The sequence below is a fragment of the Mus pahari genome, chromosome 3, assembly GCF_900095145.1.
Source record: "Mus pahari chromosome 3, PAHARI_EIJ_v1.1, whole genome shotgun sequence".
In the NCBI taxonomy this organism is placed as follows: domain Eukaryota; kingdom Metazoa; phylum Chordata; class Mammalia; order Rodentia; family Muridae; genus Mus; species Mus pahari.
Window position 1 is genome coordinate 25,379,778 of NC_034592.1, and position 14,353 is coordinate 25,394,130.

Here is a 14,353-nt window from a genome sequence, read left to right on the forward strand (position 1 = left end):
AGAGAGGCCCCTTGGTCTTATAAACTTTATATGACCCAGCACAGGGGAAGGCCAGGGCCAAGTAGTGGGAGTGGGTGGGTAGGGGAGCAGGGGCGGGAGGGGGTAATAGGGAACTTTCGGGATAGCATATGAAATGTAAACAAATTATCTAATAAAAAAAGAAAAAAAAACAAAAAATACACAATTTTTAAAATCCATTTACCAGTTATCCAGTATATCACTTTTTAAAAATTGTAAAACATTTATTCCAAATTCTAATATATAAGTTTATACTAATATTTTAGAATTTGGCAGTGAAATAAACCATGGAATTCAACAACTTGTACAGATCACACATATACTATATTTTTCAAAGTATACTCAAGTTGATAAGACACTGACTTTGTTAAAATAGTCAAACTGCCAAATTATCAATTGTCAGTAGAAATGAAAAAACATTTCTTATCAGACCTTTTTCAAAAACAGGACTATATTGTCTTTGGGTGGGCTATGAATTAAAATTTCAAATATAGAATAGACTTTCTTTCTAAAGCTCCCTTATACAAGTCACAAAAGCAAAGTAAACTTAAAGAGATTTTCAAGGTATCCCAGCACAAAGGTCAAGGGCCTTGCCTAGTTATATGTAAGGAAACAAGTCTATCCCTTGGAGAGTACTTCAAGCACAAGAAAATGGCTCAGAAAGACAAGGAAGTGTTCCACTCTCCTTATTTAACTAGGGAGGTAAAAAAAAAAAAAAAACAAGGTGACAATTTCAAAGCCATGTGGTAATAAAGCAGGTGTAAGTAATGCTATCCCCCACCTTACAGCTAGGGGAAGGAACACATTTCCATAAAAGTTATAGAGCTGTCAGGGGGACACCAAATGCTCCCTTCTTATGGCTGTTATGTTTTATCTGTAAAGCTTGGAAACTGTGTTACTATGGTGATTTAATACTATGTTTTAAAGGGGGATTATATGATTAATTTTAACAAGGTTGAGAAGTGAAGATGTGTGAGAAACAAGATTCTAGCTCACATAATTAAAGTGATCCAGGAAGAAAGTGGGCCTCAGTGGGGGAGGGGAAGCCTGTTTTTATTAAAATACTTAGTGCAACAGGTTTAGAAAAGTCCAAGATACAAATAAGGTTTTTGTGAACTGTTACTATGTGATCCTACCAAATGTGATTCATCATTTTGCTTTGGGGGCTTGATTTTATCCCTAGAATGTGCAAAATGAAAACTAGAAAAGAAGGCTATTGATAGGACTAAAAAACAAAACAAAAAACAATCTCTAGGAAAAGGACCCAGTATGAAAATGACTTGACCTGTAAATTGGCTTCCATTAATTTCCTACTCTTCGCACTGCCATTAAAAAATGGTCTTTAAAAAAGTATACATGATTACACTATAAGATCAAAGAAAGATTCATTGCTGATCAGCTTGATACAAAGACCAGCTCAGTTAGCTCTATCTGGGCCTTAACTTAGCAAGTTTCTTAAAACCAGCTTTCAGCAGCTTAGTTTCTATACATGGAATAATCGTGAGGAGCTATCACTCAACCCAAAGTATGTTTTAGGAATCGGTGGGATAATCATTTACTTTAAAAGGCCTGTCCTTAGTAGAAATAATTAATAAAAGGTAGGAGGCAAGCTGCTACTAACTTATTGAAGATAAAATTCACAGGAAGGTCATGATTTACAGAGACTCCCTGACCAATTCAGCTTTTAAACACCTGAGCAGTCCTCTGGGGGACCAAATGATTCAAGTTTGCATTAAAATGAATGATTCTTTTTGAGATGTTACAATTTAGAAGGAGACACTTATTATTCTCAATCAAGTCACCTTTTTAATTCCTAGAAGAGTTGAAGTACAGGTCATCAAGAACACAAAAGCAGTAGACTCAATTTTTTTCTCTCCCCTTGGACAACATCCAAGAAACTAAATCTGTCAGGGGCAGTCAAACAGAGGTTAACTTGAAGGGTTCTGAATCTCCAGGGAATGTATCACTCGCTCCGCTAACTGTGGTAGTCTAGGGAATGTATTCACTATTTTTCGTAAAAAATGACTAGGGGGTCTGCTTCCTCAAAAGCTACAATTCGTTTCCTTTTAATATTAGCATCTGTAATTTCTACAAGAATCAGAGATCTCACAATGATTAAAGCTAAAGGAACCATAGGAACCATTGATCCAATTTTCTTGTTTTATGGGTGGGAAAACTGAGGCTTAGGGTTTTGTTTTGGTTTTCAAAGTAATTAGGACTGGGGCAAAAATCCAAGCCAAATTGTGGTTCAATGTCCTTTCCATCCTGCCATGCTGCTCTAAACACAAGGCCAGCCCTCCCCAGTCTCACCTCAGGTTAAGGAACTAAATTATGATAAGAATGCAGAGTTGTCTTGGCAAATGGACTGTGCATCTCATTAAGCTCCAGAAAGCACATTTGAACACCAGCAGAAATAAACCTAGCGGACCAGGACCCGGATGGCCCTTAGGGACTCCTCCCACATTTAGAATGTACAAAACAAGGGAACAGATCAAGAATGAAGCCCAGATTGTAACCTTCATGCTACTCTATAAATGCTCATCAGCTGTTTTTGTTTAGTATCAGAGTTGCAAGAATAGCATGAAGTATGTGGAGACAAAGTGAGTTCAGTCATTCAGTAAGAAATGAGATTTTTACATATCAGACTCACTTTAAGCATACCCATTTTACATACTGAACTACAACTACACAGGGTGATATAATATGTGCTGGAAATATATGCTGAACAACAAAAACAGAAACCTTATAACTCACATGGCTGACTGTCGAATTGGACAACAGCTTCTCAGAGATATCAACATTGACTCAAAGGCTGAGATGGAATGGCCACACCAGGCTCAAGAAACTGGGTATTTCCAGCAAAGGAAAAAGCTATGCAAAGATCTTTGGAGTTGAAAGGAACTGGGCACATGTAGGAAAGAAAAGCATATGAGGGTCACCCTAAAGTACAAAACACGATCTGCAGCATCACATGAGTTACTACATAAATTGAGCACCAGGACCTCAAACGCGAGTCATATTAAGATATTACCTCTTTTGGGTGGATGTGGATGGGGTGTGTGTTTGGAATAATAAAAGGCCACTTAGTAGTTCTAATCAAAAGAAAAGCATTCATCTCAAATTTCTAAAACAACATCAAGCACAGAGTTGAACATACTAGTTAGGAAAGTCACAAAAGTGTTTGAGTTGGAGGCAGATATTCAGAAGTCATCTGAACACAGGTAATACTGAACACTACAGAAATGATGAGTAAAAGAACTCAGAGAGGCAGAAGAGTGTCTAGGACTCATTTACAGAAATACCAGTTGAGAAGTAGATGGAAAAAGGACCATGAAAGGAAAAAGATTACCACCAGACAGAACAAACAGGAGGAAAGGTCACCTGTCCTGATGTATCGAGATGGGAAGGGAAAATGTCTATCTCTGTGAGTGATTGGAAGGCCTTGGGTGGCCATGATAAGAACAGTGATAGCTGGAAGACAAAAGCAGGAGAGGCTGAATGGGGCTGAGGAGCAAGTTAGCTGTTATAGAGGATTTTTGCAAGCACTACAGAACCAGACAGTAACTGGATGAGGAAGAGTCACAGGCCCATACTGCTTTGGGATGAGAAATACCAAAAGTTGATTTTAAACCACTGAGAATAACACAGGAGAGAGAAGACAAAATAGTGAGAGCTGTGTTTTGTATAAGAAGCCTAGATCTTCTATGCATAAGCTGTGTGAGGACAAGCTACTGTATATCTCTGATCTCTTCTGTGAATCAACCATCACACTGCAAAGTGATTTTAAGGTTTATAAATCAAGAACTAGCAACTACACAAAGTACACAATGAAAACGACCAAGACACTGTCACCCTTGCCCACTGTAGCTTACTTAGAATCACCTGAATAGCTAGCTGTCTCCTGTCAAACTCTCCTGTCCTGGAGTTCGTGGACTCTTGAGGAGCAGCCAATCTCCTCCCTGACGATCTGTGAACCACAAAACTTTCCTATATATACACATGTTGCATTTGCCAGAGCCTCAAGCTTTTTATCATCCCTGCTCAGAAGACCAAGTGTTGAGAACAGCACGCTCCCAAGAGTTCTGGACAGGAGCAGTGAGTTTGCCGACTGCTAGAAAGAGTGTAGCCCTTATCTGCTCAAGAAAACCACCAGACATTTCTTAAAAAAAATAATCTGCCCTGACCTTATCTACCTAAGCCTGACAAATTAAGTTATCACTAACCACAGAATTTAAACATATCAAAACTAGAAGAACTATAGGGAACTTAGCTCACAGGACAGGAGTCATTAGCCTCCCTCCTGGACAAGGCATGTCAAGGGGAACATCCCAAGGGCATTGCTCATTAGCCACCCCACACCATGTCAGCAGGACCAATTGCCATGCTACTCTCTAATGCTGTGGAACTGACCATGAGCCACAACTCAATCCACCATTTACACTAACAGACTAAAGTCCAGCAGAACAAACATATGAAGCAGAAACAGAAATATGGGAAGATCTACACTGAAGCACTAACCACAGAGTAAAAGGAGAACCTTGAGCAGAGCACATATGTGAACCTAGCTGGGCCTTTGCTGCCCACATACAGAACATCAAGTATGGTGACAATGTAAACAGCTTATGTTCCAACATAAGAGAAAAAAACACTGTGCCGGGCGTGGTGGCGCACGCCTTTAAATCCCAGCACTCGGGAGGCAGAGGCAGGCGGATTTCTGAGTTCGAGGCCAGCCTGGGCTACAGAGTGAGTTCCAGGACAGCCAGGGCTACACGGAGAAACACTGACTCGGAAAAAAAAAAAAAAAAAAAAAAAAGAACACTGTACACAGTGCCCAGAAGATAGCCAAGTAATAGCTGAGCCTCTGCATTTGTGGCTGCATCCAAAACTACAAAATGGTGTCATTTCATTTTGTACACCTGTCATTGGTGAGTATAGAATAGAGGCATGCCTCTCACATCCTCTGAGAAAGTGCTTTCATCACTAACAGTGAACTTGTCTTGAGACAATGCAAGGACTCAGTGGTTACTTTACTCCTTCTGCCACCAAGGGCTTCAAGATAGTAGTGGGTAGAAAGAAATCTGGACAGGAATGAGTTCCTTTCCCAGCACTGTGACTGTGGTTATGATGGATCTTGACCTCTCTTCTGTAAAATGGGAAGTCCTAGGCAGATGCTGCACTCTCAGACCCTGTAGGCACATTCATAAGAGTCTCCTGTGCCCGATCTCTCATGGTATATGGCAGCCTCCCCAGCAGGCTCCATCTGCTCTGGCTGAACATCTCCAGGCTCACTCAGGGTTTTCTCCTCTGCTTTGCTCTGTGGTGCATATGGGGTGTTAAGCTCACTTTCCTCCATACCTACCTCTTACTGGCCTGGCAGACTCAACACAAGTATCACCCATTACAAGTCCTCTGTGAGCATGTTACTCTTCTATTACCACCCCATCCTTTCAGTGTTTAAAATGCCTTTACAGAATATCTTGAATTAAACTGGGAAATGCACAGAGCAAAGAGCTTCAAATCTGAGATCATTTCTATATTCTGCATCTACCTCAACACAATGGGACCTGTCCTGAATAAGCCTTTGGTTACACAACAGATGGTAATCTGGCCACTGCTGAAAGAGTAAGGGAAGGAGTAACCAGTCAGGGAAGCACTTGACTAGAATCAGTTAGGCACTCAGAGCTAACTTTTCTTCCCTACCCTCACCCCCTAATTTCTCTACTTATGGTGACTACTCTTTCTCTAGAAAGAAGTCTAGTGGGCGATGAAACTTAGGACAGGCTATAAGCCTAACAGGACCTTGGATGAGTCATAATCCCTCCACACTCAGACAATTTCAAATGAAGAACATGTTCTTGCTCTTCTCTCTTACAGCCAGATGATAAAATGAGGTAATACATGAGAAAGGCTCTCTTCTTCAGAGCTACCAGCATTATTATTTTTGATAAGTCCTAGTTTCAGAAAGAACAACCTTAAAACAGCACAAGAGATGGAAAGACATCAGTGCTGACAGGAGATTTGATGATGACTGTGCAAGTCCCACTCTTGGTACAGAATAGAGTGTCAGAAGGTTGCAAGGCTGTTCCCTAAGGTAGAAAGACACAGAAGCAGAGGTCAGAAAGGGCCATTACTCAGGCACTGCTCATCTCATCGCCCATGCTGCTCTATCTGCTAAGTCAATCAGTTCCACAGACCTGAGCACACTTGTGGACCTCAGAATTTGGGTTATTTGACGCTGCTAACAACTAATTAAAAAAACAAAAACTGACATCAAAACCTCTGCATTTCTCATAAATTAGTCTAATTGTGATGATCTCTTCTATATTAAAGTATGTCAACCTAAGAGGTACAAAAGAAGAGAAAATACAGTCTCCCAAATAAAGTGGGATATTTTTTATTTTGCTTGTTTGAAGCATCTGTAGAAGTCATTTTAAGGAATATAATACAATGTTAAGACAAACTATTGTATATTGAATATCAAAATAATGTTTCAAAAGAAAAAAAAAGCACCACTTATATGATTTTGCACAGATGTGTTTTACAAGAACAGTAGTTTTCCAATAACAATAAGGAAACCTCCAATGTTACAGGTAACAAAAAAGAGACAGAGAGACAGAGAGGGGGAAGATATTTCAGAACTATCCCTGAAGGGGTGCTACTTTTATTCTATTTCAGAACAAAATCATCCAGATGATCAGGTAATTAGGGTGGTATGTGCAGAGTAAATGAGAGCTATGTATTTGTATGTACACATGTATATACTACATTACGGTGGGAAGTGTTGCCTAATATTAGTTTACAAAGTTAGTTACAAAGTTAATTAAAGAACACTTATCCAAGAAAATCATCATTCTAACAAGCGATCCTATCAAGATGTCTTCTCATATATTTTGTTAAATGTCTACCTATATTTAGCTTTATTAATTTGTATAACTGTGGTTTTTCATAATTTGTAACACAGTTCTTAGGTGGCTAGAAATTTTATACATTCCTGACTCATATACATAAATACAAAATTTGTATTGAACATCTCTCAACAATACCCTACACTTCTTGCTTTTTTTTTTTTAATATAGAAGCAATAGGATACAGAGGAGAGACTCTCATTACAAAGATAGACCCTCTTAAAATCAAGGCTATTCTGTTCTAAGCAGGGACCTGCTAAAACATGCTGGTGCTGAGTTTTAAAAGCTCTGAGTCTGAAAGCACTGCAATGGCTGATTGGCTTAAAATCGACACGTGAGAAGCAGGGAGTACACTGATGCTGAGTGGCTGGCAGCACTCCAGAGCTGCTTTTAGGATTCAAACTCCTATGGCTACTAAGTCTCATCCCACAAGACTCATCCCACACAACTCATCCCACACGACTCTTAGGCTTCATTTATGTCAAACGAACCAGGATACTGGTCTTGCAACATATAGAAATGAACTCAGTAGCACATTCTCCACATGCTCTCTAAACCACTCAAACCCTTTAGATCATGCCTTACTTGTGGAAGCTAAACATACACCATAGAATCTTCCTAAAGAAGGCTTACACTATACAGTTTTCTTGGAATATGTTATGAAATTTATTAGTTATAATTTATATATTTTCTACAAGCTCAATAACTCTAAAAGTGGGATTGAGGGGGAAAAAACATAATGCACATACAGTCTCAGTTCAATTTCCCAAGAAAAAACAAAACGAGATAAAAAGTAGACAAATGATCACAAAAGTAATGCCTCACTGGAATGGAGACCACAGCAAACAGTTCTTGAAAATAAAATAAAGATCATCATCACCTTGCCATTTTGCTAACATTAAAAGGTTACAATTAAAGGAAGTTGAAGTATTTGAAAAAAATGTTGCCATAGGCCCTGGATTATTTACAAACAAAACAAAACGAGACTCATCACATTTTAGTTATCCCCGAGTTCTTATATTTGTACCTTTCCCCATAAATCACTCCTTGTGAATACTAAAACTATGAATACTAAGGACTGCTTAGGAGTTGTGTATGTTTTAGTATTCATGCCTATAGAAAATGCCAATTCCCCAGAGACACTATCTTCAGTCACCTAAACCAAATGTAAAACTACCTAGCAACAAATCCTTTATGTACTAAAATGCTTCTAAACAAGATAGGTCCACATCTATTTAAATTCAGAGCTGAAACCAAGAGTTAACAAACCATAAAGCCAGTCATACGTTATTTGTTTAAGCTAAATATATTAATATTTAAATGCAAATTCAACAGCATTGAATTAAATACCAACCATTCTTAATCATATTTACATCTGATAACCAAAATCAAAAATTTAGTGCCACACAAAACACATCTCACAATCTGTGCAACACATAGCTCTAAGTTTTGTTTTGTTTTGTTGTTTGTTTGTTTGTTTTTGGTTTTGATAGTATCAATAAAATTCCCAGGAAAGGAGAATACTGCAACTCTCCTTGGAGCAGAGGTACATTAAATCATGGTTAAACAGACAGAATGTTAAGAATGGCATGGCTTTTATTTTCTATAGCAGATTTATTACTACTACTCTTTTTTTTTTTTTTTTTTTTTTGACTAATAAAGTTTGAAAATCTGACACTACCTGTCCACATAGAAGGGAAAACAAAACTTGGTCAAAGTCTGTAGAACTTCCTGTGGAAAGAAAGAGAGATAATTTAAACATTTATAGGGACCAATAAATCTAACATTAATCACAGAACACCATCTAGCAACTTTACCATAAAGAAAGAGACAGATGAAGAAATATGTGCTTTATCAATTACACGGAAGGAGTACCAGGCAGTCAATCATGAGAAATAATAAACATGATCAAACTTCATTAAAAATGAAAAATTAATCAAGAATCACACATGGGCAAGCAGCAGGAGCCATGCAGGAAAGCTCCGAGGGGAGGGAGGTGCTTGGGTTGCCGCGTGTTAACACCCCTCCAGGGACCATCTCCAGCCTGACCATATGGATCAGAGTGAATAACACTGAGCCACATGGGTTTGGCCTGGCAGGGCCGCTGTTGCTGGCACTGTTTTTGCCTGTTACCTAGGAACAGAGGGGGCCAGGATTAGACAAGGCTTCCCAGCATCAATAGGCCAAATTATAGCAGAGTAGAAAGCCAACTTGAAGATAATTGTTCCTGGAAATTCTTAACTTCATTTTTAGAATTTAAAACTTCATTTGGTTGCTTTATCAAGAAGTTGTCATATAGGAAATTTGGAATCAAACTATGACCACTGTTTTTAGTAAAATATCATTATCTTAATTAGACATACTTACCTGTTTGAAAGGCATGAAAATGTTTTTACAAATGCTGGGGCACATCAAGGCAATCACACTATTCAGGAGAAGGCACAAGAAGCAGCAGCATCTCGACAACTTATTTATAAAAGACAGTGCTCTTACATTAAGAGGAGAACATTGGGACATGGAACACAATATGGGTGGGAAACTTTTCCTAATAGACACAATTTACACACACATACATAAGCACAGCTAACCATATTTACAAGTAATTAACTATTACTCCCTTCATAGAATTTTCTATAGCTTGACTTAATTTGACCACAGGCTTGAACAGCCTACAGTTGGTGTTTAACATAAGGTCACTGACCAGTGTTATAAAAGTTATATCTATTTTTAAAAGTATTCCTTTCATGAATCTGATTTTGTTTTTAACTATTTAAAATTCCAACCTCAAGACAAAATGAAGAACACTTTGGGGGGCGGGGGGGGGAGTGTCATTGAGAAACTGGTTCAAAATTAAAACAATCCTGCCTGTTGCAAATACTACTCCAAGTGATAAATTAAAGATCAGTTTACAAATGTAGCACTTTTCTAACCAATAATAATGAATTATCAATGCTAACTGAATTGATGCTTCTCGCTTCATTTATTTTTAAAACCAGTTCTATCATTCAAGAAATAAACCACATCAATCTAATAACCCACTCAGTGAAGCAGAAATCACATTGACTTGCTCTGCCAGTGTGTGTTCTGCCAACACAATTCAACTGTGCATATCCTAGTTTTAATATCATCTTGGATTGGGTCTACATACATCACAGCACTGTTAAGGCATGCCATAAAACAGTAATGACAGAAAAAGTAGCTAAGAATATAAGCATATTTTGAGATGAATTACCTACCAACTGGACACTCTTGGAAGCATTCAATAGTCTACCTATTGTGGTTTTAAGCCAGTAATGTGTAGCTAAAATAGAGCAGTATATAGGGATCAGCTTCTCTGTACATATTATTATCAATCAGATGCTGGAAAAGAGACTGTATAAAACACCCATTTTAATGGAATTATAAAAATATATTAGCCACATACAAAACTCCCATGATACCATGACACCAAAAGGCATATTTCAACTTAATACACATTCTTTAAAAATACCATGTGCTCATTCATTGCCAACATCAGCAGCTACAAAGACAGCCATCTTTTACTCCTCAAAAGTTTCAGGTACAGAAAGCACTTCTCTACTCTATGCTGGAGTTGCGCTGGCAAAAGGCCTCAAAAGATTTTTGAAAGAAAGGACCCCCATGGCTATAAGAAAGCATTGTGCTCTACAGCAGAGTCAAAGGAATCGAATATGCCCAACTTATTACTCACTACAACGTAGAAACTACTTGCCACTTTCTTATGTCAAAAGTAATGACCAACTATGAACTTAACTTACAAATAATATTAGAACAAATATGGAAATGACCAGTATAGGCTGAGTATAACCTACCTCCCACAAACTCTCCTTTCTATACAACAAAGTAGTAGGGTAGGAGGAAAGAGGGTATGTAAGAAAATGCAGGCTCATGTTTGCATATTACCGTATGTTTCTTCATGTTTGTGATGCCACAAGAGCTTGATATTTCAGTTTAAGTCAAACAAGATGGTAGTGTGCTGTCAGAGGGGCAAAATGAGCATCTAACTGGTAATAGGCATAATCACATGATTTCAATCAGAACTAAAATAATCTACTTCTGAGTTTGGGGAGAGAAAGACAAGAGAGGAAAACAACCAATGTTCTTTGTAAATAAAGGCTGCCAAAATAAACCAATTTTCTGCATTCTGATGCTTGCATTATATATAAATATTCAGTTACCTTATCCTCTTTGTCCAAAGAAAAACACAATTATTCAGATATGGAAAGACCACTCTCCAAGGGAGGGGGGGGATAAAACCCTGATTTGAATATTTTTTGAGCCTTCTAGTTATTGCAGAGTATCCCAGAATCTTTCAACACTAATTTTACTGGGGAAATAATCATCGACCAGTTACCACCCCCCCCCCCTTCTCTCAACAACTATGTCTGGCTAGCGAACTTGATTTGTAGATGTCAATTTCGCTATTTTTCTCCCCCATACAACCTTTTTCAGACAGACAGCCTCAGCTCAGCCTCCACTCCTGTAACATAAAGGGGAACTCAGAAATGCAGGGCAGCTGATGAAATGTAAACGACCTCATTGCAAAGGCGGGGGTGGGGAGGACTGTGTGTGCCAGTTCTCTAGATCAATTCCCAAGTTTATATTTTCACAAATCTTTTTATATACAGTTTGATTTTTTAACATTTTAATGAGCAAAAATAAATAAATAAAAGTGAATCTATAGTAGCTAGTCACCACAGCTAAAGTGCAGGGCATGAACTAGATCCCAGGAGGGAACCAGTACACCATGTCACCACTGGCTTTAGGACATTCGCCACCTGGTTCCATGTCCCCAGGTTCCAACTCTTTTCATAATCAAAACACTGCTGACATTATAAACCCCAGATGGGTTTTCTAAAATCCCTCCCAATCAATATATCCAACACATAACTTATTGGAGACAACACTGAGCTCATTGATTAAGGTGAGTTTGGTAGCAAAGTTTTCAAAATAAATGAGACAAGAAAATAGCAGTCAACCTCTTTGTGTCACCAGACAATTTATGAAATAGGCAATTTTCAAAATGCTTTTCTTTCTAACAAAATATATGAGTTTTCGTGTGAGAAGAAGCAGGAGCGGGGAGGGGAGCAGTCACACAACCCTTTCAGTTATGCATATATTAAGCAGCCAGCTGCATGGGAGCAGGAAAGCAACCTCCACAAAGCTCTGTCCACCAGGAGACCAAGTCAACACAGCCAAGGCAATGGAAATCAGAAATGAACGCAGGGCTAATCTTGGTCCACTCTAGGTTCATCTTACCTAATAGAAAGTCTCACCTTAGGTCAGAAAGCCCATCAAGAGAATTTTCCTCACTGTGAAGAAAGAGGGGTATGTTCCAACACTGAGACATTCTCTGAAGAACTAAGTAAAGTTTTATATTTATAATATCTATTATAGAGTCCTATGTGGGAGTAAAGCTTTGAAGACCAAACTCAATGAATTTATCTGAGACTGTTAATCATGAGAAGGTTTCACCGTGTCTCTCTAAATGTGGGCTTTGAAGGGATGTGGGCAATCCTGTAACAGACATCCTTTCCTAAGCCAAATACTTTGTTTTCATCTTCAATAAAACCTATAAACAAAAATAACTTCTATTTAGCAGATGAAAACAGTAGTCAGACACATACATACCCCACAAGTAACTACCCTCTGAAGGACAAATGTGCCAGCTGACCTTTCAGTGCCAGTAAGGTACACTGAAATGAGGCACAGCCTCCATAATTAAGAGAAGGGAGGGGGAAAGATGTGCAAGAAAACATCTAAGAAGTACTGTGAATAAATGAATGTGTTTTAAAATATGTAAAACTACAATTAGCCTTTCAGGGCATCCTAAAAGCTTACAGAGCAGCTGATAATTTACCTTGTGAGGAGAGAGGATAAAAAGGAAGGCAGCCAGTGGAAGAACATTTCCTCAGTTTTTTATATTTAATTTGTTTGTTTCAAAATCATAAGTACATGAGGAAAAGAGAAGCTCAAATTCCTAGCATACTGTGTTCAGATTGGTTTTTAGACGCATGAGGAAAAGCTGACCTTCCCACTCCTCTAAGCAAGAGCAGCATCACTGACGGCACAGGAAGCCGTTGACTGATCTTAAAACGCAAGCTGAAAGTTACAGAGCACACATGATCCAAACATACAAAAAGCTAACAGGATTTGTACTTAAGGCCATTTCAAGTTAAGGCCAGGGACTCCAAGGAAAAGCTAACGAAGGTTTATAGTGTTTATGATTAAGAACAGTAAAGCAGAGGCTCCTGGAAGCTTAATTAGCATCAAGTTCAAGGATGTTAATCACAAGTTTCCTAACTGTAAAATCAGTAAATAAAATTTTATTTTTCAATATAAGCATCAAATTAAATTCAAGATCCATATCATGGTTACAATCTCTTATTTTTCCTCTCCCAGTGAGAAAAAAGAGGCTTTGCATAAGGGGTTTTACAGAATGGTCTTTCAACACTGAACATGAAAGCCAGGTCAGTGTTTTTTAACAACACTACTCAAATGTGCTGTACTAATTTTCTCTTTTAGAAATATTCAATATTTACTCCCAGCTAACTTTTTATAAATTTTAGTTTTTAACAATGCATATAATTTTGAATTATACCTAACATTTAGAATCAATGTGGTAATGTAAAGATAACATTAGAATCAAGTAAATTCATCATAATCTATAAGTGTATCATGCAATTTCTTCCATATAATCTTTCTTTAAAACTCATGCTGGGACCAAGCCCTTGGCCTTGGCATTTCAAGTGAGTATTCTACCAGAGAATCACCTTCCCAATATTCTCACATATATTAATTTTTTATACACATTTTCAAAGACTTTTAAAGATCCAAGTTTGCACAGTAGTGTATGACCTCAAGTCCAAAGTAAAAATCCAGGTTTTTAAAAAAAAACAAATTTAGTTTAACATCTTATGTTCTTTCCTTTCATCCATATAATCCCCTACAGACAAGCTATTCTGTGGTCACAATATTAAAAAGCACCCTCTATTTCAAAAGTTTATGAAATGAACTTTAAACTCCACAGCAGAGTTAAAAACTGGAGAGGCCTGTGCCAAATGCCAATACAATTTTTAGAGTTGGTGTCAAACAGTTCCAAAGTGAAAAATGATTTGGTTACCATTTCATACAAATCGCATTTTGTGACATCAGTGGTACAGAAGTAGACTTCACTTTACCCCTCTAAACTGTTTTAGCTTGATCATTTCCTTAATCATTTATATTCCTGCTATCTGAACAAGTGTGTTACCAACAATTCTAAAAGGAAAAGGAAAAGGCCTTAAGTCAGCAAATACCAAAGCAACAGGGTAGATGCAGTAAAACTACAAACACAGTTTCCCTTAAGAAGTCATTTGCCCTCAGGAAAATACTATTAAGAGAAAGGAGAGAGAGAGAGAGAGAGAGAGAGA

The 14,353-nt window shown here is 38.0% G+C and overlaps 1 protein-coding gene across 5 annotated transcripts in view; it reads right to left on the bottom strand.

Moving 5' to 3' along the window:
• Positions 1 to 14,353, bottom strand: part of Dennd1a (DENN domain containing 1A) — a 473,824-nt gene that overhangs the window by 321,170 nt on the left and 138,301 nt on the right. For all 5 annotated transcript variants that reach the window (XM_021192483.1, XM_021192480.2, XM_029536942.1 and 2 more), the window contains one exon: positions 8,605 to 8,654. In XM_021192483.1, coding sequence (XP_021048142.1) covers positions 8,605 to 8,654 — 50 coding nt within the window. The remainder of the gene's footprint in view (positions 1 to 8,604; positions 8,655 to 14,353) is intronic.